Source organism: Anguilla anguilla, chromosome 8, assembly GCF_013347855.1.
Source record: "Anguilla anguilla isolate fAngAng1 chromosome 8, fAngAng1.pri, whole genome shotgun sequence".
In the NCBI taxonomy this organism is placed as follows: domain Eukaryota; kingdom Metazoa; phylum Chordata; class Actinopteri; order Anguilliformes; family Anguillidae; genus Anguilla; species Anguilla anguilla.
In genome coordinates this window covers 51,944,271-51,968,122 of record NC_049208.1, presented here as the reverse complement: position 1 = coordinate 51,968,122, position 23,852 = coordinate 51,944,271, and the positions used below count along the sequence as shown (strand labels likewise).

General features: G+C 41.6%; 3 protein-coding genes across 5 annotated transcripts; all 3 read right to left on the bottom strand.

Annotated features, from left to right (window-relative positions):
- Positions 1-4,802: 4,802 nt before the first annotated feature.
- Positions 4,803-13,917, bottom strand: dus3l (dihydrouridine synthase 3-like (S. cerevisiae)). 2 transcript variants are annotated; one of them, XM_035430722.1, is made up of 14 exons: positions 13,791-13,917; positions 12,417-12,507; positions 12,089-12,326; positions 10,790-11,398; positions 10,315-10,356; positions 9,669-9,821; positions 9,015-9,131; positions 8,834-8,899; positions 7,995-8,105; positions 7,818-7,914; positions 7,617-7,692; positions 7,161-7,349; positions 5,830-5,958; positions 4,803-5,251 (listed from the first exon to the last, which is right to left on the bottom strand). In XM_035430722.1, the coding sequence occupies exons 2-14, from the start codon at positions 12,500-12,502 to the stop codon at positions 5,179-5,181; spliced, it is 1,986 nt and encodes a 661-aa protein (XP_035286613.1). In that variant the 5' UTR covers positions 12,503-12,507; positions 13,791-13,917; the 3' UTR covers positions 4,803-5,178. The 2 variants fall into 2 exon arrangements, with proteins under 2 accessions (XP_035286613.1, XP_035286614.1); XM_035430723.1 differs by having other exon boundaries at positions 13,776-13,892.
- Positions 13,918-15,408: 1,491 nt separating this feature from the next.
- LOC118234301 (transcription termination factor 1, mitochondrial) lies at positions 15,409-17,551 on the bottom strand. 2 transcript variants are annotated; one of them, XM_035430742.1, is made up of 2 exons: positions 17,221-17,551; positions 15,409-16,646 (listed from the first exon to the last, which is right to left on the bottom strand). In XM_035430742.1, the coding sequence occupies exon 2, from the start codon at positions 16,620-16,622 to the stop codon at positions 15,459-15,461; it is 1,164 nt and encodes a 387-aa protein (XP_035286633.1). In that variant the 5' UTR covers positions 16,623-16,646; positions 17,221-17,551; the 3' UTR covers positions 15,409-15,458. The 2 variants fall into 2 exon arrangements, with proteins under 2 accessions (XP_035286633.1, XP_035286634.1); XM_035430743.1 differs by having other exon boundaries at positions 17,390-17,551.
- Positions 17,552-19,644: 2,093 nt separating this feature from the next.
- LOC118234290 (zona pellucida sperm-binding protein 4-like) lies at positions 19,645-23,306 on the bottom strand. The gene is made up of 11 exons (XM_035430725.1): positions 22,843-23,306; positions 22,600-22,709; positions 22,202-22,412; positions 21,862-21,999; positions 21,594-21,766; positions 20,873-20,970; positions 20,609-20,754; positions 20,321-20,498; positions 20,119-20,245; positions 19,837-19,909; positions 19,645-19,741 (listed from the first exon to the last, which is right to left on the bottom strand). Exons 1-11 carry the CDS (start codon positions 23,219-23,221, stop codon positions 19,734-19,736), a joined length of 1,641 nt encoding a protein of 546 aa, XP_035286616.1. The 5' UTR covers positions 23,222-23,306; the 3' UTR covers positions 19,645-19,733.
- Between the last annotated feature and the right edge of the window lie 546 nt (positions 23,307-23,852).

Here is a 23,852-nt window from a genome sequence, read left to right as displayed (position 1 = left end):
CTACGCCCAAAGGAAGAACAAGAAAGGCGTCACGCGAAGGTTCAGTGTATGCTTAATACACTTCTGTAATACCTCTGTATGACATGTATAAAATTTGTTCTCCCATTCTACCCAGATTGCTGTCCACGTACGTGGACATGTTAATCCTTAAAAAGCCACCTCTCGGGCGCCATATTATCCACGTAAACAGGACTGGTAGTGATGACGTCAGGAAGGCGTCAGCAAACCCTGTAGCAAATTCCTATGGCTCCTAATGATCAAAAAAATTCTATAAAGTCTCCGGGCTCTGTCCGAACGTCAGCAAGAGCGATTTGGGTGCTCTAGAAGTCTGTGGTATACCGTCTTTTTTCATGGAAGTAACTTATTTGGGAAATGTTTTTTGTTTAAAAAAAATAAAGACGATTAAAAAAAACATAAATAAAAAATAAAAAACGGATAAAGTAGCTACAGATAAATTTATCTTTGGAGGTTAGAGTACTTCTTACAAAAGCAGAAGTAATCTCAAGACTTGTACAGCACTATCCCTAGCAGTAAAAAAAAAAAAAAAAAAAAAATGTGTGTAAGAAAGTTGATTATTTGCTTTTTAATTTCATTTGAGGAAAAAAGGCATATTTTATAAAGAATCGGTGATTATGAACACTTATGAAAAAGGTGGTCTCAATTTTCATTATATGTTGGAATGTATGTGTGTTTGCATGCACATATTTATGTATATGCATTACTAGTATCACTTACTCACAATAAACACAATACAAAAAGAAATTATATCTGAAGAAAAACACATTTTCAACATATAAGAATGCCAAGTTACTCAGACATGCAAAGCACTGTCTATAAGTCATTAAATAAAACTTGCAAAATCTAGGCCTCCCATGAAAAGTATTGATATCAAAATTATGCCAAGTTACAATAAAAAAAATGACTCTTAACTAACACAAATGAAATGAACTGTACACCAAACCAATGCTACCTAATGTTTCCTAAATAATTTTATAATATCTTCATATTATATTGCCAACATTGTTCCTTGTAACTTGGCCTAATTTTGATATAAATACTTTTCATAGCCCGCCTAGTTTTTTCAAGTTTGAATTGATGACTTATTGACAGTGCTTTGTGTGTATAACTTGCCATTTTTTAAGTCGAAAACGTTTTTTTTTCCAGATGTTTGATTCCTGAATACAAATGTGTGCAATATCTATGTTTAGACAGAGCACTAATTCACCTCACATAGGCCCACTGTAAGTATACTGTAACAGGCTACATTCTATTTCCACTTCTTTGCATCTCACATGAGAGCATTCAGAAACATATCTGTAGATCGGTGAAATGGATATGTTGCTTCAGATAATATGTTACTTCATATTATCGGAGTTATTGTTTTGGTTGAATACATTCAGTCATGCATATTCACATACTGAAATAATGTAAGATGAAATGGTTATTTCTGTTTAGAGTCTTTAGATGTTTGTTTAAGCAACATTCATGTAGCTAAATGTAAGCAAATAAATAAACCTGCTTCACGTCGTAACTTGCCGAATTTGTCTCTCCGAGACAACTGATTCCACATACAATAAACATTGCCCATTTTATTTGTCCTGCAAGAAAAACCAATTACATCCGAACTTGAAGTAATTTTTTTTGCTGATCCGTGTTCCTGGATGCCGTAAATTACAGCTCGGTCGCAAATAGCATCGAAAGGTGCAGCTGTTGCTGTAGCCTACACATTGAGGCAGATTTTATTTTTTATTTTTTAAATGTAACGCCATTTGTTTCAGATAATGCCAGTTACATGTTGAAGGCGTAAGTGAATCCCTGAAAAGGCTTGATGCCAAACGCAGTTCATATAACATGCATTATTCATGATGTGGCACTCGCCAGTGGCTAGCAATTTTCCTAAAGGAGAAAAATTCGTGGAACGAATTTGCGCTGGAGTGCACTTACGGAGCATGACAGGTCAAGGATCATACTTTATTGTAAAAAAATATATAAATAAATAAATCCGCCTGAACCATGCAAAACGATATGGGGAGGTTGGCATTCCTCTATACTGTACCGTTCTCAGTACTTATCTGTAGCCTGCTCCCGATTTGAGCACATGGGAATGGACATAGCAGCGAATACTGCTGCGTTGAGTTAGGGGCACAGTTGATTAAAGAACATGGATAAAGTTTTATCGAAATGATCTGCTGGATTGAGAGTAGAGAGATCCAAATACGTGAAATGTACAATAGGACGGAACAGCTGAAAAATGAGTACCAAACATGGACTCAGACACACACACAGCCCAGGCAAAAGTTGCGCTTCAGTCAACTAGAAAAAATATCTTTGTCCCAAACGTTGAGGGTTATTATTTGTTGTTTCATTATTTATAACATTAAATATAATTATACATTTCCACAATGATTTGTTCTGCGTCTGTACAAATTGATTATACATGTTTAAATTATGCAAAATATTGAATCAATCAAACCGTAATTATAATGAATAAGGAAATGTAATGCTATTTTTCATAATTAGGACCATTCATTTAAATAACATAATCATTATATTGGCACAATTTGAAAGTAACTATACTTCAGCTTAATTGTCTCACATTTATTTAAATTCTAACCTCAGTTTGAAACCCCAGTGTCATACATAAATTAATATAAGAAATAACTAATTAAAAAAAGGAATGAAGTTCTGAACCACTGGAACAAAAAGTGGTTTTTAACACAATTGCACAAACTGAAATAAATATGAAAATGTTATTTGTGGAAATGCCTTTGTATTTTATAATGTAGCAACCATATACCGCTAATACATTTTTAGAAAGTGTCAAAAAAAAAAAAAAGAAATATGAACTTAATTTGTTCAGGAAGCAGTGCTAAAATAACCGGATGAAGTCTGAGAGCCAGGGATGTTTTACATACCAGCCGGAGAAGGAGGCCTGTGACTTCGGGTTACGGGAGTCGAGCAGCTTATAGTCTGGCATATCTTGAATTCTACCCATTGCCTTTTCGACATGCTTATTTATATCAAAACCAGGACAGAATCTATCTGCCTGTCCTTCTCTCTTCTGCGTGGAACCCGCATCAGACTTCCAGGCCACCTGAAAATGTTGACTGTGAATAATTTATCTTAAAGGGGTATTATGTCCAGCCACAGTAACCAAAGAACTGCGGTCTACGGGTAAGAGTGAACATCTTTAAAGCGCCCAAGGAGTTTGTAAACATTTGTTAGGATAGATTTGTTTATTCATGACACCAATCGTTTCATAGGAAACATCTTTAAGTGTGTGTTTTTTTGGTCCTCATTAATGCAAAACAAATGCCTAAAAATATAATATTAATTTACAGATTCCAGGGTTAAGTTTTGACACAATTCTTATCCATTCACCACAATTCAAATCCTTCAGGCCATAACTGATAGAGCTTTGGTCTTCTTGTCTTGTCTTTAGCAAAATGATTGCTAAAGACAAGCAACAGGATGTCAGGTAATCGGAGTAGTGTTACCCATTCAAACACGATCCTTCATATTTTATTTAAAATGTAGATGCCATTTGTTGTCACAAGACGTTTCAATAGGCAAATGTATTTCCTTTCAAAATGTACTTCAATTTTTTACAGATGCGAAATGCTAGATATCACTCCTGTTCACCATCTCACTGTAATTGAAAATAAATGCCTTTAGTCTACAAAAGGCAGTGAATCTACAGCTCTGCATGGGTATTTAGTTTTGTCCGAGTCTACCAAATACGATTTCTGTTACCCCTTCGAAAAGTACTCTCCCTTATTTTGAGTCAAATTAGTAGCAGCATATGAAAGAAATGCACTTTTTCCACATTCATTAGTGCAAGCGCCTCCCATTTAAATAATTAAGATACTCCTGCGCTTGTTAAAAATGTATGAGAAAAGAAGTCATCCAGGAACACACCGATACCTCAGTCAAGAATTGAGCTCAGTGCAATGAGTTTCATGCCATACCCAATTAGGAAATCGTGGATGGGGAGATGTATTCTTGGTGGGCCTGCAGCATTAATTGGAATTCTGTCGGTTGACATGAGGTCAGGAGGTAGAGAAATTAATGTTTTCAAGGGCTGTGTTTGTTGTGGTTATTTCTGCAGGAAACCTTGAAAACCTTGATGGCTCTCAAGCTAAGAGGAAAGTCATAGAACACTTTCTGCTCAAAGACTCATTGGTTAAAAAATAAATAAATCAATCAATCAATCAATCAAATTTAATATCTGTGTTAAAAATGCAATGACAGTTTGTGATAAAATCAGGCATACTCTACAACCAGAAAAAGGATAATAAAAAAGTAATATTAAGAAAAATAAACAGAAACCCTAATTTTACATGCAAAGAGTTTGCATTTAAAGTCGCAAAGTGCTTTAAAACCCCCTGTAGCATTCAGTCCGCTGAAGAAGCGGATTGGCCTCGGCTGTGCCGGCCGGTGGAGAGAGCGCACGCACCTGGGTTAGGTTAGCTAATCAGCCCAGGTGCGCTTAAAGGTGTGCTGCTCTCCACGGCTCGGGGGCCGAGACCGGGAGCTCACCACGAGAGTGCTGCTATGATTTTTGTTTCACTTTATTTTTTTTATCTTTGTTCAAGCTCACAACACAAGAAAAAGTAATCCGCCACTGTAAAGTGGGAGGAGCTGGTCAGGTCAAAATCTGGCCAGCTAAAAGCGGGGAACTGAAAAGCTGCCGCTCTATTTTGCTTTCTTTGGTGATTAATCTTGTTTTGAAGCCCACAGGGAGAATTTCTCACAGCCATATTAATAAACGTAAATACATTTCTCAGGCATTCAGCAAATTGTCAAAGTTTGAGTGTTTTTTTTATTTAGGTGGCCCATCTAAATATGGATTAGGTAATCTGCTGTATAATTACATAATCACTACAAAGGAAAAGACAAAAAAATGTTTGTGACTTAATTGCAGCAAATCTATAATTAAACAAACAGCAGCTTTTGTAAACTCACTTAATTTAATAATTGTGAAACACTTCAAATCATTTTAATCATCAATCATTAAAATCATTTTGAGTAACAATTAACCGGTTTGGCTAGTTCCACAAGTACTTCAAAATACTTTATTTTCCAGAAATTTCAATGAAAATTAACCCAAAAATACAATAAGGAATTTGAAGTAAATACACTTCAGCAGCATTGCTTTTCCTTGGCATACGTAACTATTCATTTGTAGGCATTAGCTTTGTGTTTTGGCAGAAAACTAAAATTTTGAGGAACCGGTCCAAGCAGCATTTCACTGTATGAGGGGGGGAAAAAAAGAGAAATTACTGACAATTACAGGTTGGTATATAAAATACGTCATCATACTTCATCTTCAAGCTATTATCCAATACGCTTCCAATTTTTTAACAAAACAATCTTTAAAAAAATGTCAAATTAAAAAAAAATAACTGCAGACACATTCATGAAGCCTAGACTACAGCTAATCTCCCACTGAGTCAGAGAAATCAGAGGAAGACCCTTTTTTTTTTTTAGGTACTTTCAACATTCAGTCCACAGGTGCCCCAATCTATCAGTGATTAAAACGGAGACCTCATAAAGACCAAAACCTTCCACAACCCGGGCAACGCAACTGCCAATTGCGTGTCGCCCTGAGGAGCTACCGTGCCAAAGTCAGCACCGGTACGGTTCGGGTTCGATCTGAGGCCACGGGGCTCGTCCATGCCCCACAGCCCAGCGCCTTAACCGAATGACCCACCCGGCAGCCCAACCACAAACACTGCAATGAAATGGACGATTCGTGCATCCTGAAAGGGACATTCAATTCTTTAGGAATGTTCTTTGCTCCCCCCCCAAGTTCCCAGGACGTCTCACCTAATTCTGATCCAGTCGCCCACATGCTGGCTCGCCATCAGAGACTCCAGGTAGTCCCTCCCCATGTAATAAGGGGGGCGCTCGTTAATCTTCTGCGGAACACGCTCCAGCAGTCCAACGGGGACATACCTGAATAAGGGAGAAGAGGTCGCCATTAGTGCTCAGGACTTTTAAGTACTGGTTTTGTCCCACAGCGCACAGGCAGGAACTGGCGCCATGGGCCACGCATGGAAAATTGTGGTCACTCACTCACTCACTCACTCATGGACGACTTTTGAGGGGCGGGTTTTGTGGGACACATGCGCAGGTGGTGCTTCGTTTAGTAGGACTCATACGGCACCACATTTTTAAGCACAGCTTTATCGCCTAACGTTACTTTAGCTAACCCTAACATGTTCGCGTTTCACCTACTTTAGTTAACCTAGTTAGCACGTACGGACCGCCAACTTTAGTTAGCCTAGTTGGCACATACGGATGCTATCCTGCACGCATGAGTAGGAGCTAAGGACACACAGCTACAACCACCGATACAGATGTATGGACACACGAAGGACAACCAATAACGTTACAGAGGTGAGGACATGCCATAGCTAGCTAGCTATATAGTTAGTACAGGTGTGCCGTGGGTCTGGACGGTTTCGTACTTGTTTTTTTATTTTTTAAATATATATTTTGAACCCAGCGTAGGATTGAGCATGCCCAATTCCCACCCTAATTTGGAATGGCCAGTGTCCCTCGACTGCGGCCCCGCACGTTCTCCTCCAAAACACATGGTATCGCACACGTCTGCTTCTTTTTACGCCGCAGACTGCAGCCAAGCTCGCACAGAGCGGAGTCAGAGGAAGACTTTGCACATGCAGCTTTAAGACGCGGTTCACGGGCGCCCAATCGACCAGCGGAGGTTGCCAGATAGGGATGAATTGCGGACCTCTTGCTGACAGAACCCTCCCGTGTCACCCTGGCGGACACAATCGCCAGCAGAACGTCGCCCGCTAGAGCTATAGGCCAGTCAGCACCGGCACGGTCGGTTAGTCAATTCAAAGAAAGTGGGGCTCATCCGTGCACCGCAGCGTGGTGCCTTATCCGAATGAGCCACCCAGCAGCCAATTTATCATTCAATCCTTCAATCTTTGCCCAAAATGTTATTTTAGATTTGTTTCTGTCACATGTACTGTTATACGTTGTTATGCAAACTAAGAAACCTGTGAGAAATTCTGTACATTTTATCACAAATATTTATTCCTATGTATTGCTGAAAACGAACACGGCATGCTCTTTTGGTCTTTTGGCTTGTACTGCATTGCAGGTTATAGCTCCCTTCATACCCTTACCTGCACATGAAGGACAACCATTCCAGCAGGAACACTCTGATCTTCTCTATGCCCTGGGTATCGGACCCCCAGTGTTCCAAGCCGAAGTGTGTGAAATCTTTGAGGACGTCCAGGCGTTCACCAGAGGAAATGTCCCAGTGCCTGTTTTCTTTAATCTCAGTGAAAATCCACGGCTTTATCAGAGCACCTCTGGGTGGGAAGGAAGAAACCACGTGCGGGATGTTAAGGGACAGTGACGATGCAAAATCACACATCAGATTGAGAATCGCAGAAAGAAGAAACTTTACTACTACTGATAATATGTCAGACTTCATAGACGGTATCCCAGTTGCAAAACCCTACTGTAGAAAAATTGCAGTTTGTGCATTCAAGTAAGGAAAGGTGAAATAAACGTGAGAATATGCTACAGAGGAACAATAGTTTGTGCTTTTGCAAAAGCAGACCAGTTAACATTACCTTGCTAACATGATTCCAGATACCCCCGTCTCTCTGGCTTGCATTGCATCCTCGTAAGAAAGAATATCCCCATTTCCTGTTGAGAAGGGACTCAAGCCACTGAGCATGTCTGTTTGAGATTCTACATCGCATAAATACGAATAAAGCTTTTTTTTTTTTTTTAAAGCACACAAAGGGAAAGCAAAAGGTTTCTGTATTTACCAAAAAGTGGGACGGGACTGGCCAGTTTGGAACAGGTGTTGATGTAGTCCCAGTCCGCTAACTTCGTGTAGCGCTGCTCTCGAGATCTCCCATGAAGCTGCAGGAAGACGATTCTTTTCACCCAAAAAATAAAACACACCGCGGGCAGCAACACAGAAAAACGGGACACGGACTTACTGTGATCAGGGACACGCCCCAATTCTTCATCTCCGGGATGAGTTTGTGTGCAATATTCACTTTGTCTTGAACGCCGGTTCGAATTTTGACAGTTAAAGGGACATCCAGCACCTGTGAGAAGAGTAAAAAGAAAAACTTTGAACAAATGACTCGTCACTCTGAACAAATGATTCTACTTGTAATATTAATTCTACGCTGGAGTCTATTCAACCTTTTAAATTCTGGGTTGTCTTTTAGGAAAATAGCTCATTCTCCTGTGTAATGGAAGCAGAGGGGAAATGGAGACATTCAAGGTCAGATAATCCGGTAAAATTTTTAAACGTGAATTAAAAAAATGTGAACACCCAAAAATGAATCAAATCAGAGAAGAGTTTTGAAAAAGATCCTCTTGCCATTAGGGGGCGCTACAGCTAATATGTAGGTTTTCAAAGAGTGCAGCCGGTTGACTGCAGCCGGAAAAAAAGTGACAGCTGGTGCTTTTTCGAGGAGAGTGCAGGTTTGTGAATGTGATTGGGGATTCTAAATTGGGAGAGAAATTAAGTCATGGATTAAAGGTTATTTGGGGAGGGGAAAAAACATAATAAATTGCTACCCTATGCTGATTTTTGGCTGGACCGAAATAGCAGGGCCAGCCCTACAAACGCGAATGTCTGTGACTGAGTGACTGAGTGAGTGATGAAGTTACACCATTGGTCGGCCGAGTTATGAAGTTACACCATTGGTCGTCCGGAGAGGTCCAGCCATATCCTAGGTTTTGACCTGGTCTTGTTATCCTTAGCAAAACCTACTAGTTACTGAGGACTGCTAGTGAAAACGAGCAGACGTCTAGTTTCACTCACCGAGTTCATTCCTCTGATGATCTGTTCAAACTTCTTTGTGCGAGACATCAGCCCACAACCACCGCCCTTGTTAAAAAGATATTTAGACCCGAAGTCAATATGATTTTGAACTGCCAAAACCAAAACAGTACAGCATTTACTGCGTAAGGGGATTTGAGACTAATGCACGTGAGGTTCATACCTTCTTGTAGACAAGGTCAATGGGACAGCCAGAGTTGATATCCACAAAGTCAACTTCAATGTTTCTGTTGAGCAGTTCTGCACACTTAGTCATGGTGTCTGGGAAACAACCTTCAAGCTGAAACACAAATCAGATTCATTTCCTTCAAAAAAACGTTCATCACCACATCACATGCTATTACATGCCTCCCAAATCATGTTATTTTTATCTGGAAGTAGTTTCCAATCAAATAATGACTTAGCAGTTCTCTGTTGGACACTAAAACCCATTAGTCGCATTTAACTGCTTAATACCCAGAAGCAACTATCTTAGTTTACAGGTTTAGTTTACAGGTATTTAGCAGACACCCATATCCAGAGCAACTTACATTGTATCCAATTATACAGCTGGATATATACTGGAGCAATGCAGGTTAAGTACTTCGCTCAAGGGTACAATGTCCTACCGGGGAATCAAACCTGCGACCTTTAGGTTACAAGACCAACTCCTTAGCCATTACACTACGCTGCCGCTGTGTAGCGTAGTCCATCTCCTATGGAGCCAGCGGCCGTACAAGTAAACCACGGTCACAGGCTTTAAAAAGCCTCCTAAACCGAAACCGGCGCGGTGTTTTCGTTTTTTATTTTTATTTTATTTATTTTTCTTCTTCCTGACCTGCACGCCGAAGAGGTCCTCGCTCTCGTGCCGTTTCAGCAGGGCCCACTCGGAGGTCTGGCCCTGCAGCAGGTTGGTGCACATGGCCATTTCCCCGCAGGTGACGTCCGCCCCGAAGCGCTTGCATATGCGACGGAACGGCAGGTTTCCACACTGCAGGCAGACGGGACGGGGAAAAACCCAGGCCTGGGTCAAATACCTGTTCGTTTTGGATTCCACTACTTTTCTGTGCTCTGTTGATCTTGTCTGGCGTATTGGAACCAATGAAATACTCTCTCAAAAAAGTGCAAACCCCGCCTTCTGGTCATATTGGCAGGCTCAATTACACCAGGCAAGATCAATGGAGCACAGAAAAGTATTTGAATCTAAAAACAAATAGCATTTGTTTTGGATTCAAATACTTTTCTAACACTCTACTGATATTGTCTGGTGTATTGAAAACAATTAAATCCTCTCTCAAAAAAGTGCAAACCCTGCCTTCTGGTCATATTGGCAGGCTCAATTACACCAGGCAAGATCAATGGAGCACAGAAAAGTATTTGAATCTAAAAACAAATACGTATTTGACCCAGGTCTGCAGGAAAGCATAAAATTTAAACGAAGACCAAAATCAAATTCAGAGGAAAAAGCTTTAAAAAGTACTTACCGTTGTTAAGGGTGCAAGGTACAACTTATCTTTGAAATTCACCTGAAAAACAAACATTTCAAGTTTAAACACGTTCAATTTTTTTTTTTTTTTTTACAATTACAATTAAAGATAATACTGTATTATAATCAATATAATTTATGCTCAAGCTGTCAGAAGCTTCTTCGACTACTTTAATAAGAGACCACAAAAAACATTTCGCTGTTGTCAGTGGCTGGTTGTTTGATTGTCGGCGACCACAAATTAAAAAAAAAAAGAAAACCCAGTGTGATTAGCACGATGGCGTAATTGTATCGACTGGTCTCAGGCCGCCTAACCGTTTCCAAGTGCCCCCCCCCCCCCCCCCCCCCCCCCCCCGGGCTGATCTATCTGAGCATCCCAGCCTTGTGCTTGTGCAAAATGAATGGAAGCAACATTGTTCGGCTGGAGCTCACTTCCCTCCCTTACTTGTGCGAAGCCACACAGAAACACTCACTCGCTTCTTTTCACAGGGGCGAAGTTTTACGACGTCGACATCGGTCAAAGCACCGCTGGTCTTAACGGGCGTGGCCTTCTCCGAACACTGCTCTGGCTTTCCAAGGCAATTCGGAAGCGAGGGCGTCACAGACGAGGTTTCATCTCCAGCGGTGCCCATTGGCTCCTCCCCTCCCGTCTTCTCTGCCACAGCGATGGGCTCAGCCGGGGCGTTCTCTGCGGTGCAGCATGGGTCTTGTAGTTTTTTCTCGGTGGCTGCTTTTGAGGCGCCGACCTGACCGGTCGCTTTGGCGATCGTCCTCAGGTACTCCTCAGAGGCTTTGAAACAAACCTGCCTCTTGCGTAGCTTCCTCTGGAGATCTTTGTCCAGGTTGTTCTTCACCGTCACTTTCTCCTTATTGGCATTCCACAAATCGTCGTTTACCAAGTTCTTAAAATCGTCGCTGGTATGTGCTTTGGCGTATCTGCACGCCACACCATAACGGCATTTTCCGAATCTGTCAAACAGGTAACAGTGTTCCCCAATATCCGCAGGCTTTAATTCCATATACTGAGAAACGTCGTGGAGAAATCTGCATTTCTCTCCATAAAAACACTTGGTCTCACGCTCCTTGGTGCAAGAAAGGGAAACAGGTTTTAAACAACAGTTTAAATGACATCTACAAACTAATTTATGTTCTGAAATTCATTTTAATTACATTAAAACTAAACACTATAAACATGCACCTCTCTATTCGGCTAGCAGATTTCTTTATCCAGACATGAATTCCCTTTCATTCCAAACATAGCAGCGATAATACCAGAAGTTTACATTCCCCAGTGTAAAAACACACCTCTTTATAGTTGCTGCATCAAACAGGTACCATCATAATTAGCCAGAAAATAAGTACATATTTGAGCAAATATTTGTAATCAGTGGTACATATTTGTTTTTAAGCTACTGTATGTAGACAGAACATGACAATTATTGTCCGATTTACAGTGGAACAGACTGCATCATGAAAGATAAAGATAATACGGACACTGACAGGCTAAAACAGCACCATCTACAGCATCTGCGTCAGCACAACCTGTCATTTTCACACAGAGACATAGTGTTGACTTTTCACTCAAGCCAAATTTTGGCCTCCATCTTGACTGGTAGACACAGAAACGGTCAGGCCATTATGATTCACATGATATTTTATAACTGATATAGCACAGCAGCATGATGCTTGGTAACAGAAACTAAACTATCTTTTATAAAAGGTTTTTTTGCTTTTTTCCAAACAGTCATAACAAATCCTTAACACGGTAGTACCTGCACTATCGAGGGACAGAGTTTACTTTCACAGTAAGCGTGCGGCTTCATATGAGGCCTGCTCTTGAACTGCCCTCTTTCTTTCTTTCTGGTGGGTCTCTCCTCCCGCTCTGCCACATCCTCCAGTTTCATCTTCTTTTGGACGGGCTCCATGCTTCCTTCGGACTGACCAACGTCATCCGAGCCTTGCTGTCCGGAGTCCAGCATCTCGTGGAATTTCTCCTTAGTTGCGAGATATCTACGAAACACAAAGCGTCATTTCAAGAAGCAAAATGAAGACAACACGAAAACAAGAAGCTGTCCTCCCAGTGTGAATATATGAACATACTGTGGCTTGACCGCGGCTGTTCCTTTCTCATAGTCAGTTGTTTCTGTGTTTTTAACAGCCCCACTGGTGCCATTTTCCTCGGTCATGGCTTCTGAAATGCAAAACAAACAATTGTTTTTTTTTCTTTTACTTTCACAAAGAGAAGTCACATGCGCTTTACACTACTCAAAGGTTTAGACTTGGACTCCTCCACCATGAAGGAATTGCACTCAATCTTTTCAGTATCTTTTTATGTATCCCATATATATGTCTGCAATAAAGCAGGAAAATCTCACTGATACACTTAGGATGAAAATTGCTTATCATTAATAGCCTAATTGTACAATAGAAAATTTATTTATAGAACTTTATTTAAACAAACACTAAAGCCAGTTACCCACTGACCACCGTAGGCTACATACTTCAGTTAGGGAGGGAAAAATGGAGCTTTAGAACGTATCCACGGAGTTAATTGATAGACACAAACAAGTATGCACATAATCGATTTGGGCCAATGGGATGTTTGTTGCAAAGCAGTTTGAACAAGTGCTATTTCTACGCCTTGGTGCATCAGATCCTTTACATGGAGCAAAAATATATCCTAATTATTTATTTATTGAAGATTTGCCCCCCAAAAAACGAACATTTTTACAGTCTACTTTTCAGTAGAGCTCCAACGTTTTGCTCGCAACGCACACATGCGCAGCACAAGCCGGCTTCCTGGTGCTTCACGGCTTAAGTTGGCTGAGGGCGAGCTTTTCTGACTAGTTGGCTAAATATGAATGACCACGCATTTAGCAATTGTTTTAACATTCTTCTTTCGAAATGAAGGCATTAAATTGGTCCGCTAACGGAACCATCCAAACAGAAAGATTAACTATTACGGCGGCAGCCATTTTTACGTCAAAAATTTCGGCTCATTTCATCAATTTAACGAAGAGAAATATTCCTAAATATTGGGTTTAACCTAAAACAGTTGGCCACTAACGTCAAATAAGAAAATTAACTGTGTAAAGAAAGCTTCAATTTGCCGTAATCCCGGGAAATTTAGCTTGCTAGTTAGCTAGAAAGCTCAAAAGCTAACATTACGTTGCCTAATTTCTGGTATAGTAGTAGCCTAGTACAGGCCAAGGTGTAAAGGCTGCGTAAAGCAGCTGTCACGTACATATTGATTAACAAAAAGGATATTCTCCAGTCGTCTGACTGAAATCAAGATAACATGTCAGCCAGCTGAAAATACGGAACTACAAAATGATTTACAGACATATAGCTAATTCTGCAGATAATTGTACAACCTAATCCTGCAAATGACCCGCAGTAAAGCAACTGCAAATGTAAGTAGCGTTGCATTCGCACTCCAATTTCGGCTGAAAAAAGTACCTTAAACTGTACTACCTGTTTGATCTCCCGTGTTCACGGCCTGCACGTGTTCAGCGTTAACTGTAAAATCGTCTTGTATCTGCGGTCCACGCAGTGTGAAGCAGGCGACACTTTTGCGACGGTCTGAAAATTTCAAAATAAAAGTCCCACCGATAAAACCAGTCTTACTTTCAATATAATGGAATCTGAAGAAAAACACGTTTTCAACGTAAAAAAAAGCCAAGTTACTCGCACATACAAAGCACCAGAAGCCATTAACAATTGCAAAATCTAGTCCTGCCATTAAAAGTGTTGGTATCAAAATTACACAAAGTTACAATAAATAAACCTACAAATGAAACATTCTGTATTCCAAACCAATGCTGCTATCCAATGTTTCCTACATTATTTCAAGTAACTTGGCCCAGTGTTTTGTCATCGTACCATCTGAAGAGAAGGTTGTCATTAAAAGCATGTGTGTCACATCAAAGTGTCAAATGGCAATCATCTATCGTGGGAATAATGTTGCTGAACAATTTCAATTTCCAAAGACATCCAAAGACTTTCCATTAAATTTAGTGGAATAAAGTTAGAAGGTGGGCGGGTCAGGAGAAATCAATTTGTAGTATTACCAGTTCTCAGTTGCCAGTGTTAATGAAATATTTTCGATGTTGGGTTTTTAGCCACTTGAGGTGTAGTTACACTACAATGTTTGGGACAATTGCCTAAATTTGCACTGTTATTCTACCACAAGCATGGATTTAAATGTTTTCAGCAGTTGTAAGTCAAAAAGGAATGCCGGGTTAAGGTCAATGCAGTTTATTGTACAGTGCATTTAATGATGGCAATATACAATACACTTAGTCACTGGGTGAAATTCTGAAGTATTTATCAATTTATTGTGCAGTTAACCTACTGCCGAAGGCACAAAATGCACTCAATGTAATTAATGTTTATTACTGCCAGTAATAAATATATAACTTGTTACTGGCAGAAATATGTCAACGGCAACCTAGATGTGACGATATAATGTCTGAATGTATGGCATAGTGGAAGTAATCTGGTGCTGTGACATCATAGCATATTGCCAACACATATCACCGGTAGCCAACTTGAGGATGTTTGATTGAAATGTGGAACAAAAACTGCTAGTTATTGATATAATTAACAATAGTACACATGCTTATTTTTATTTTATTTTGCTAGCTTTGATGCGTCCAGCGATGAGCTTGACTGACATTTTCGGTGATCGATGCTGCTGACCACCAATGTTACCCTGCCAGTGTGTTCCTCCTGATATCCATTCTATGGACAGGCTTCAGTCCATGATCCCCACTTCAATGCAAGGACAGTAGAGCCTCCTCAAGAAAGGGTAACAGAGAGCAAAGAGGAGCAAGCAAGTCCACTGCGCTGGCTAGCAAGTGAACACCATTTACAGTCGGAATCGCAGATACCACAAATCTCTCTCAGTTATGCCTTGGTGTGTTAAATGAGGTTAATGTTGTTTTGCGGTGGAATTCCCCTTCGACATAGTTTAAATGACATTATGTTTTGAGAAAGAAGCTTGGATCTAAATTGTGTCTTCAAGTTGATGTTACACCATGAAAGCAAATCGGTGTCACACAATGACACATCAAATATCAAAACGGCCTGATTATAGTGCAGAAATGTTTTTATTTCATAAAGGCACAATGTTCACATAATTTACTCTTGAAAAACAGACAGGCGCTCTAACTTTGCATCAAATCGTTTTCGACTGGTGTCCAGAATGCCAATCCCATTCTTCCTGAAGTCATAGTCAATCCGCTGAAGGTCAGCCAAACGTCTCTTCATGTTCTCAACACTGAAGTCCAAGACCTTCGGCCTCTCTAGTATCTGTGCGATGTGCACCCCTCCTTCAACCAGGCAGTCTAGTTTATTCTTCAGGTTGTCAGGAGAGATAAAAAGAACTGGAGCGTAGCTGATGATCAGTTTTTTAACGTCGCTTTTGTCGCAGCCGAGCAAAGCTAGTTTTTCCTCCGCATTTTTGAAGTTCCTCTTGAGGTACTCATTTGAGAGGTCCAATATCTCAGCACCGTGCCCCTGCAACAGGTCCAGAAGCTTTGCGTCGCTTAGCCCCAGGGTTTCCTGCAAGAAAACAACGTTAGCCTTGATGCGTTTGGTACTGCGTATCAGGATGTACAGGTTTCGAGAGATCACGGTCTTCACGAACTGCTCCGGCTGATCTCCACCCAAGCTGGTGCACACGTCGCGCAGGAGCTCGACCATCTGCCGGTTCAGCTCCACGCTGTTGGAGAACGTGCGCGGCGCGGTGGTCAGCAGCCGGTGCAAGTCCTTGGACTTGAGGCCCAGGGAGCCCAGGAAGACGATGTTCTTCTCCAGATTGTTGTTGTCGCTGGAGCGGAAGAAGGACTCGGGGGAGCGCTCCAGGATGTTCACGATCTCGCCGTTGCTCTTGAAGATGCTCTTCCACAGCTCCCACCTCTCCTCGAGGTGCGGCCCGGAGCGCGTGATGGAACGCGGGTACCGGGAAATGATCCCGGCCACGATCTCGCGGCTCGCCCCCTTGCTCTGCAGGAAGTGGGCGAGGCCCCGCTCGTTGGTAATGGCCTTCCTCAAAACGCCCGGCTGCCGTTGTCGCACCATTTTTACATCCACCCCCATCGTGGCGAGATTCTCCACCAGGGACGTGTTCTCCGTTCCCGAATTGCCACTCTCATCGTTGGAAGCTGTTCCCGAAACGAATGGCCTATTGTTGCGGGCTGAGCTGTGCAATGTGGGAAAACGAGCGACCAACTGAAGAGGGCCCTGCTGATTCATTAGAAATGATCCTCTGGTAAAGCGGAGCATTGCTGATATACAGGCCATCCCGTGCAAGCAAGATCTTCAAACCTGTAGAAAAAACAGAAACGTTTTTAAGGTCTATATTAAATGTAATAATTTCATTTTTTTTCAGGAAACAACAAAATGATTATGTATGTATAACAGGGCATGAGTAATTGCATTACAAACCTGCTTTACCAAAGGCAAGTTTCAATATGTTTCGTGGTCGTGTTTTTATTTTTTATATACATGAAAGCTTAAACAACTCGTAATTTTATTGTTTTGTTTTAATAGAAATTGTTGCTTGCAGTCTATAGCTATTACAGTTATACGGTTTTGATTGCAGACTCGCAAGTGCAGATTTACAATAGCCACATACGGAAGTTAAGTAAACGAATACATTAGTAGCCTGCCCTATGCTATATTAGGCATGCCATCAGAAAATATTTTTTTTTCCCCAACAAACCTTCACTGCACCAAGTAAATACTCGTGTGTTATTTTCGTAAGCGCAACGTTCGCTGTAAGCACAATTACTGAACAATTCCATGATAAATACTGTTTCCCTGATCCTCCTTGTCAATTATCCCTTCCTAGTGAGCAATGTCTCTTGCACCCCAGCTGCTCACTGACCCTCTAACTTACCGTCCTGGGTAAAAGTTCTTCAGCCTTCCAGCATTTTGTTGCCAGCGGCACAGAGCAGTTCGCAATCCTGTGCTCTGGGGTGACGTCACCCAGCGGGGTATGAATGAAAGACATGTATAATATGCATTCCCTCAGCAGGGAGGTATACTATGAGCAACGCTGGACATACCCGAAGTTTCTTTGCGTTAACTGGCTAACAACCAATCGGGTTTGTGCCAAAGAGCGTGTACCAATGGCTTGGGCTCTGCTTCCGGGTCTGCTTCTTCTTCTTGTGCGATTTCCGTATTTTTAGAAGCTACGATTCGTTTTACTGCCCTCCGCTGGTCGAGTAAACAAAATCTGAACAAAAACACGAACAAAGCAAATTAAGACTTGCAAATCTGCCTGCCACTAGAAGTACCGATATCAAAATTAAGCAAAGTTACAAGAAACAATATTGGCTCTAAGCTCACAAATTAAACATGCTTTATTCCATAGCAATGCTGCCAACCAACGTTTCCCAAATTATTTCAAGTAAATTGGCCCTGTGTTTTCTCATCTTACCATCTGAACACCTTGTGATCAGACTTTTGTGTTACAAAGTATCAGAAAAGTGATATGAATAACTGATAACTAATGCATATAAATGTAGGTAATGAGAGGCATGCATAGACATACATTGTAGCCAGTCCTGGATCTAGACTGCTGTGATTGAATTGCCAGAGTTTACAGGCGTGCATTGCTTAGTGATTTTTTTTAAACGAAAGATTGATTCAGTATTTTCCGTTTAATTTTATTCACATGATCACGTGTTTGCGGTCCATAGGTTAATATCAGATGCAGAAGTCGTGTTAACAGCATTCTGCATTTTTTTTTTTTTTTTTTTTTTTTAAACACAAGAGCAGAGGGGAAAATACACAATGCAGATATTGGTCTGACATGTGTTATTGATATTTACACAGTCGTTCAATATCAATATTATTTTGATAAAAAGCCAATTGCAGACAGTGAGGTTTGCCTTTTAGCACGGCTATATATTTTTAAAAACGATTCCTGTGACAAAAAGCACAGTGACCCAATTTAAACTGACAGGCTGGCACCATCAGAAAGGCAACAAATCTCCTTGAAAAGCACTTTGTACTCATGACAGGCCTCCAATGAGCCCCTCAGTTACAAAATTCAATCTCCTTCAATCAAATCAAATTTTATTTGTATAGCACATTTTACAGCAGTTGTCACAATATGTTTTACAGACAACCCTGGCCTAAACCCCCACAGGAACAAGCCCAAGGCAACAGTGGCAAGGAAAAACTCTGTGGCAGATGGGAAGAAACCTCGGAAGGAACCAGGCTCAAGGGGGAAACCCATCCTCCTCTGGTCGGCTCAGGGTGTTGATTGGTGACCAGTATGTCAGTTATCAATTTCAGCTCCCGCGCTGCAACTAGTCTCCCCTTCTGTTCTGGTCCATCAGTTCTCCTGAGATCCACTTTGTGTTTAAGGTTTACACAGCATCCTGCTAAGTTTAATGCAGCTAGGACCCCTTTGTTCTCTTCTTTAGCTAGCTGACCTTACAAATTGATCAGCAAAACTATTGCTAATAGTTGTGACCAATAGATACTTGACATTGGACAATGGCATACAGACATTTCCCAGAAGCTAAAAGTCAGTAGACTGTTAAACCAACAACTACACCCCTACTAATAAGGCAGTCAAATTATCAGTTATATAATCAAAATATCTGCACATGCTTTGAAGAATCAGTCCCACTGTGCTGTACTGCAAGGAAGAGAATTAGCCAAACCTGTATTGTTTAAAGTTTTGGGGGCGGGGGGGGGAAGAAATGTGCAGTGGTGTTCAGTCTATATTGATTCGACGCAATGTTTAAAATTTGGACTGGTTAGTTTTATCCCTTATGTAATTGCCATGCAAGGCAATAGGCAGTGTAATGTACTGCACACATGTCTTAGTTAGGAGCCATAACATTTATTTGCGTGTACAGTGTAGGGACAGAACAGACTGCAGCTATGGAAGCCGAAGCACCCTATGAACTAGTGCGATTAAACACTGACAGGCAGAATGGGACTTATTCATGGCATGTGTAGCAATTGGACAACGGCATTTAAGACTAAATAATCCAGGCAACAAAGCAGGCGCAAAAATTATGGAATGGCAACAATAGCTGGAATGAAAACCAATACAGTAATCACCCAGGCCTGAGATTAAAAACCAGAGCTAAAGTATTTTAGCCAAGACACTAACTTCAGTAGTTCCAATATATTCAGTGTTAATGTATAGCATGCCATGCTGCCACTTACCCACAAATTAGCCTCCATGTTGCCTGCTAGGTCATCTTAACCTCCAATTTCTTGCTATCAGAACAAGTTAATGGCAACACAGTAACGCTGAAAATGCACACTTAATTCAGTGGATACTAAGTAGACAAGAGAAGGTTTATTAAATTGTTTATTAGCATTCTTGCTACAAGAGGAATCCAGCAGAAACAAGGAATCTTGACATGTGCACCCATTAAGCCTTCAGGGTGCTGGGAGGGGGCAAAATAAAATTAAAGGATTTAAAAAATTATTTTTTTTATTTTTTTAAAAACCCAGTTGGACGGAGCCTTAAAATGGTACTCACCAAATACGAAACAGCCTTCTTCACAAGTACTTCCCGTGTGGAAACACAACTCCGTGGAGCACAGGAAGTAGATCTAGAGGCCAATCGAGTTCAGTACTTTCATTAGCCAGTTATTCAAACTGGACACCTATACAAGATGTCTGTTGAGGTTCATTCATTGAATTCAAACCCTAGTCCAACACAATAGAATGTCAATCTCAAAAGGTAGACTTATTTAGAATGTCAGCACCCTTTAACACATGTGCCTTCCCACCAAGGAAGTCATGCATCAAGTTCACTCACCTGTTCATCAAGGTATTCATCTGGGGCAACCATGAATTGGAATGCCTTGACCTCAAATCGACGCTCATGTTTGTTTCCTGGCAGGCCAATAATGAGGACACCACCGTTGTCTACGGGGTTGGGACATCTGGAAAGATATTTGCTTGTAAAGCCCATTTCTCTCCCCTCCAGACATACATTTACCACACCAATCTGTCCTTACCCATCGTGCAACAGAACCAATGCCTTTGTAGCCGACTTGGGATAGGCTATGCAGTAATGCACCAGCAGTGTTACTACAGGTTTGGGGGACTTCAAACGAATTTCCAGGTACACAGACTTTCCCAGTAAAACACGCAGGGGTGGATGATACGAAGGATAGAAGTGGCTATAGGCAGCATCTGGAAACATTGAATTGGGGGGGGGGGGGGGGGGGGGGGGGGGGGAAGAAAGTGCAATACAATTAGTTGTAGATAATTGTCTGAAATTAAAATAAATAAAATGGGCATACCTTTTGAAATTCTAAGTTCCACACTGAATATCCCCTCAGACTGGACCATTGGAAACAGAGTGGGACTCTTCACCATGAAGCCAGCGGTGACACTGCTGGACAAGTCAAGCAGTTGGCTTTTGGCATAGCGGCATTCCACCATCAGCCTGTTGAAAGAAAGGAAGACTCTACTTGAATACAAACGTAATAAGTTGGTTTGGTCCATTACATTCAGGATCTGGGGTGGTAGCAGGGAAAGAATCCCCAGCGTTTGTGAAGAGCTACCTGAATTGCAGGTCTCTTGAGATGTTACCAGAAATCGCAGGTATGTGAGAAAGGGAAGTCAATACTTCCACAGAAGAGATGGTAGACTCCCCTATATCCTGTGGAAATGAGCCACATCAGCTTAGCTTTGATTACACCAAATCAGTGAATTCAGTCATTTCCATTGCATTCAAAGCACAAATGCAGCATTTACTGTAATCAGCCAGTGTCAAAGGTGCCCCAATGGCACAGAACCTCACATTAACCCATCTGAAGTTCAGGCAAGTGTTTCATATCAAAACTGGCCAAGAGTCCAATATCTGAACTTGGTGACCAGGCAAAATTACTTTGGAATCCTAGAGAAACCAAAAAAAGCCAACAAACCAACCAAAATAGCCATTTGTCAGTTTCTAGTACCATCAAAAATGATAACACCTGCACTTAATTTTAGTTTCAGTACTAGATGCAAGAATAGACTAGAAGACAGAATTTCTAATTAAGAAAAATGGAAGTGTCATACAAATCTGTACTTAATACATGCCAGTTTAAAAAAATTTGGTTTAGTCATGGTTTCACCCAAATCAATGCGATGTAATTTCAGTCATGACTTGTTAATCCAATTCATGCAAAATCCCTTGCTAGTGGACAGAGAACACTAGCAAACTGTAAGGACAGTGACAGGCTACTCAGAGGCCAGCACCAGTGGCCAACTTGAAGTCCTGAAACGCCAGCAGATACGTACATATGTGCGAGCTCCACAATCAGTGGTGGGGAAGAAAAACACTGCAAAATCTGCAGTGATGATTCTCGGCAGGCAATCAGAAGCCCCAGAAGTCTTGAGCTTTGTGAGGTCCAGGGAAAAGTCACTGAGATTGCCAAGAACCACAAAGACAAAGTGTCTATCGGCGGTGCACTCTGGAGAAGAGACAGATTGGTCCAAGAATCAACAATCAACAGGGAGATGCACACTGGAAAGGGGGGGGGGGTGTGAGAGAAGGGCAGGCACTTACCATTCAGAGGGTATAGGCACAAATTATCGTCATAATCAAAACAGCAGCCTTTATCATAGCACTCCGATGAAGATATCCCACTGGCACCACATTGTATCCTTTGATTTTGGTCAATCCTGCATCGTGGAGTGACGAGTCCTATTGAAGGAGGGGAAATTGTTTCAGGGATGCAGTGAAGATTTAATGTTGAAATTGACACTTGAAAGCAGATTTTTGATGCAATCCATTCAGCAGCAACAGGTTAAGCTTTGCTACAGGGTAGGACCCCACTTGGAATCACCAGCAACCCAAGTTACAAGCTTAGTTTCAACTGCTGCAGCCACCCAGCACGTCCACCTACCGGTTTGACTAGGAACGTTACACTTGAACTCTTGGGTAGGGCTCGGACTATCCGACTGTACTTGGTCAGAGCTGAATAGGTCATCGGAGGGATGATGATGATGATGATGATTAGGGAGCGAGCGATGAGAACGTGCAGTGCAGGGTAAAGTGACATCAGCAAGCTGTCCATCGATGGTCTCATATTTCATCCTTGTAGAGCAATACCCATTCTGGAATTTATAAGGGGGGGTAGGGGCACATGGCAAAACACAACAGGTTGCAGCACACACATGGATTCTACAATAAACAATGCAGCCGGCAGTCTTGAACTTCTTACCCAGCTGAGTTCCAACTTCCAAATCGGTTTATAAAAAAAAATAAATACATGTTACCTTAACCTCCTGAAAGATGGCTTACCGCAAGTGTAACGTCACAGTCTTTGACAACTACAGTGGCGTTCTTCAGTCCTTTAGATGCAGCATAACCACAGGACTCCAGAACATCCAGCGATAGAAAGCCTCGAGACCCTAGAAGTTGTACATCAAGACAAACAGCCCATTTAAACAATGAATTCTTGCCAGTTGTCCTTCATAGCAAGCGAGTTTCCATTAACTTAGTCGGAACTCACCTGTGCAATTAACAGATCAGAAAGGTACTTGCCTTTACTCTGTGGTCCGTCAGACAGAGACAGCTTTGTTTGCGCATCATTGCAGGCAAGGGAGAGATCCAACGAGTCAATTTGTCCTAGTTCACCATCCCTGTGCACCATCCCTAGGCTTGTAGATTTCGCACTCTCCTTCAGCTTGTTAACATGCCGACCAGTGTACTGCTCTCCCCGCTCTAGGGTCGCATCACTTCGAAGTTGATCAAGATCACCATTAAAAGTTGAACGGGAATCGTGCATAGAATGGTCTGACAAATGCCGCAATTTATTACTTGCGGTTCCATTATGCCGAGAGTTTCTACTTAACCGCATTGGAGCAACATTACTGTTTAACCAGGCTAATAAGACCAACAGAAGTTTTGCGTGCAACGACATGAAGGCAGTATACTTTTCTTCTCCTCCCTCACCAAAAAAACAAAAAAAAAAAACAAACAAACTTATATATACGTTTCTTTCAGGAGAAACAGCATGCGCAACTGTGGCAGTAAAATATATATAGCCTAAAATCGCCCAATCATGTTATTGCAGGGGTTGCACTAATTAATTCCCACGTGTAAAATTGGCGTCTTCCGCCCCTGTGCTCATCAAACCCGACCACGGGAGTCAGTTCATATGACGGCAGGTGTTTTCCAGACCTGCTCGACTTTATGTATGCGACTTTGGGTGAACTACAATAGACACGACTAATTATGCAGCACAGGTCAACTGAAGAGAGACTGCTCCGACCTGATCTTCGCGCAAAGACTATAAAATAGTGGTTCTGAACTCGGGCCAGAAAGGGCCGGTGTGGGTGCAGGCTTCTGTTCCAACCAAGCAGTTACACACCTGATTCTACTAATCAAGGACCTTAGTAAAGACTCCAAAGGTTGATTACTAGAATTAGGTGTGTAACTGCTTGGTTGGAACAAAAGCCTGCACCCACACCGGCCCTTTCTGGCCCGAGTTGAGAACCACTGCTATAAAACATACATTTGCTTAATGTGGCATTCACAAATTAGCATGTGTT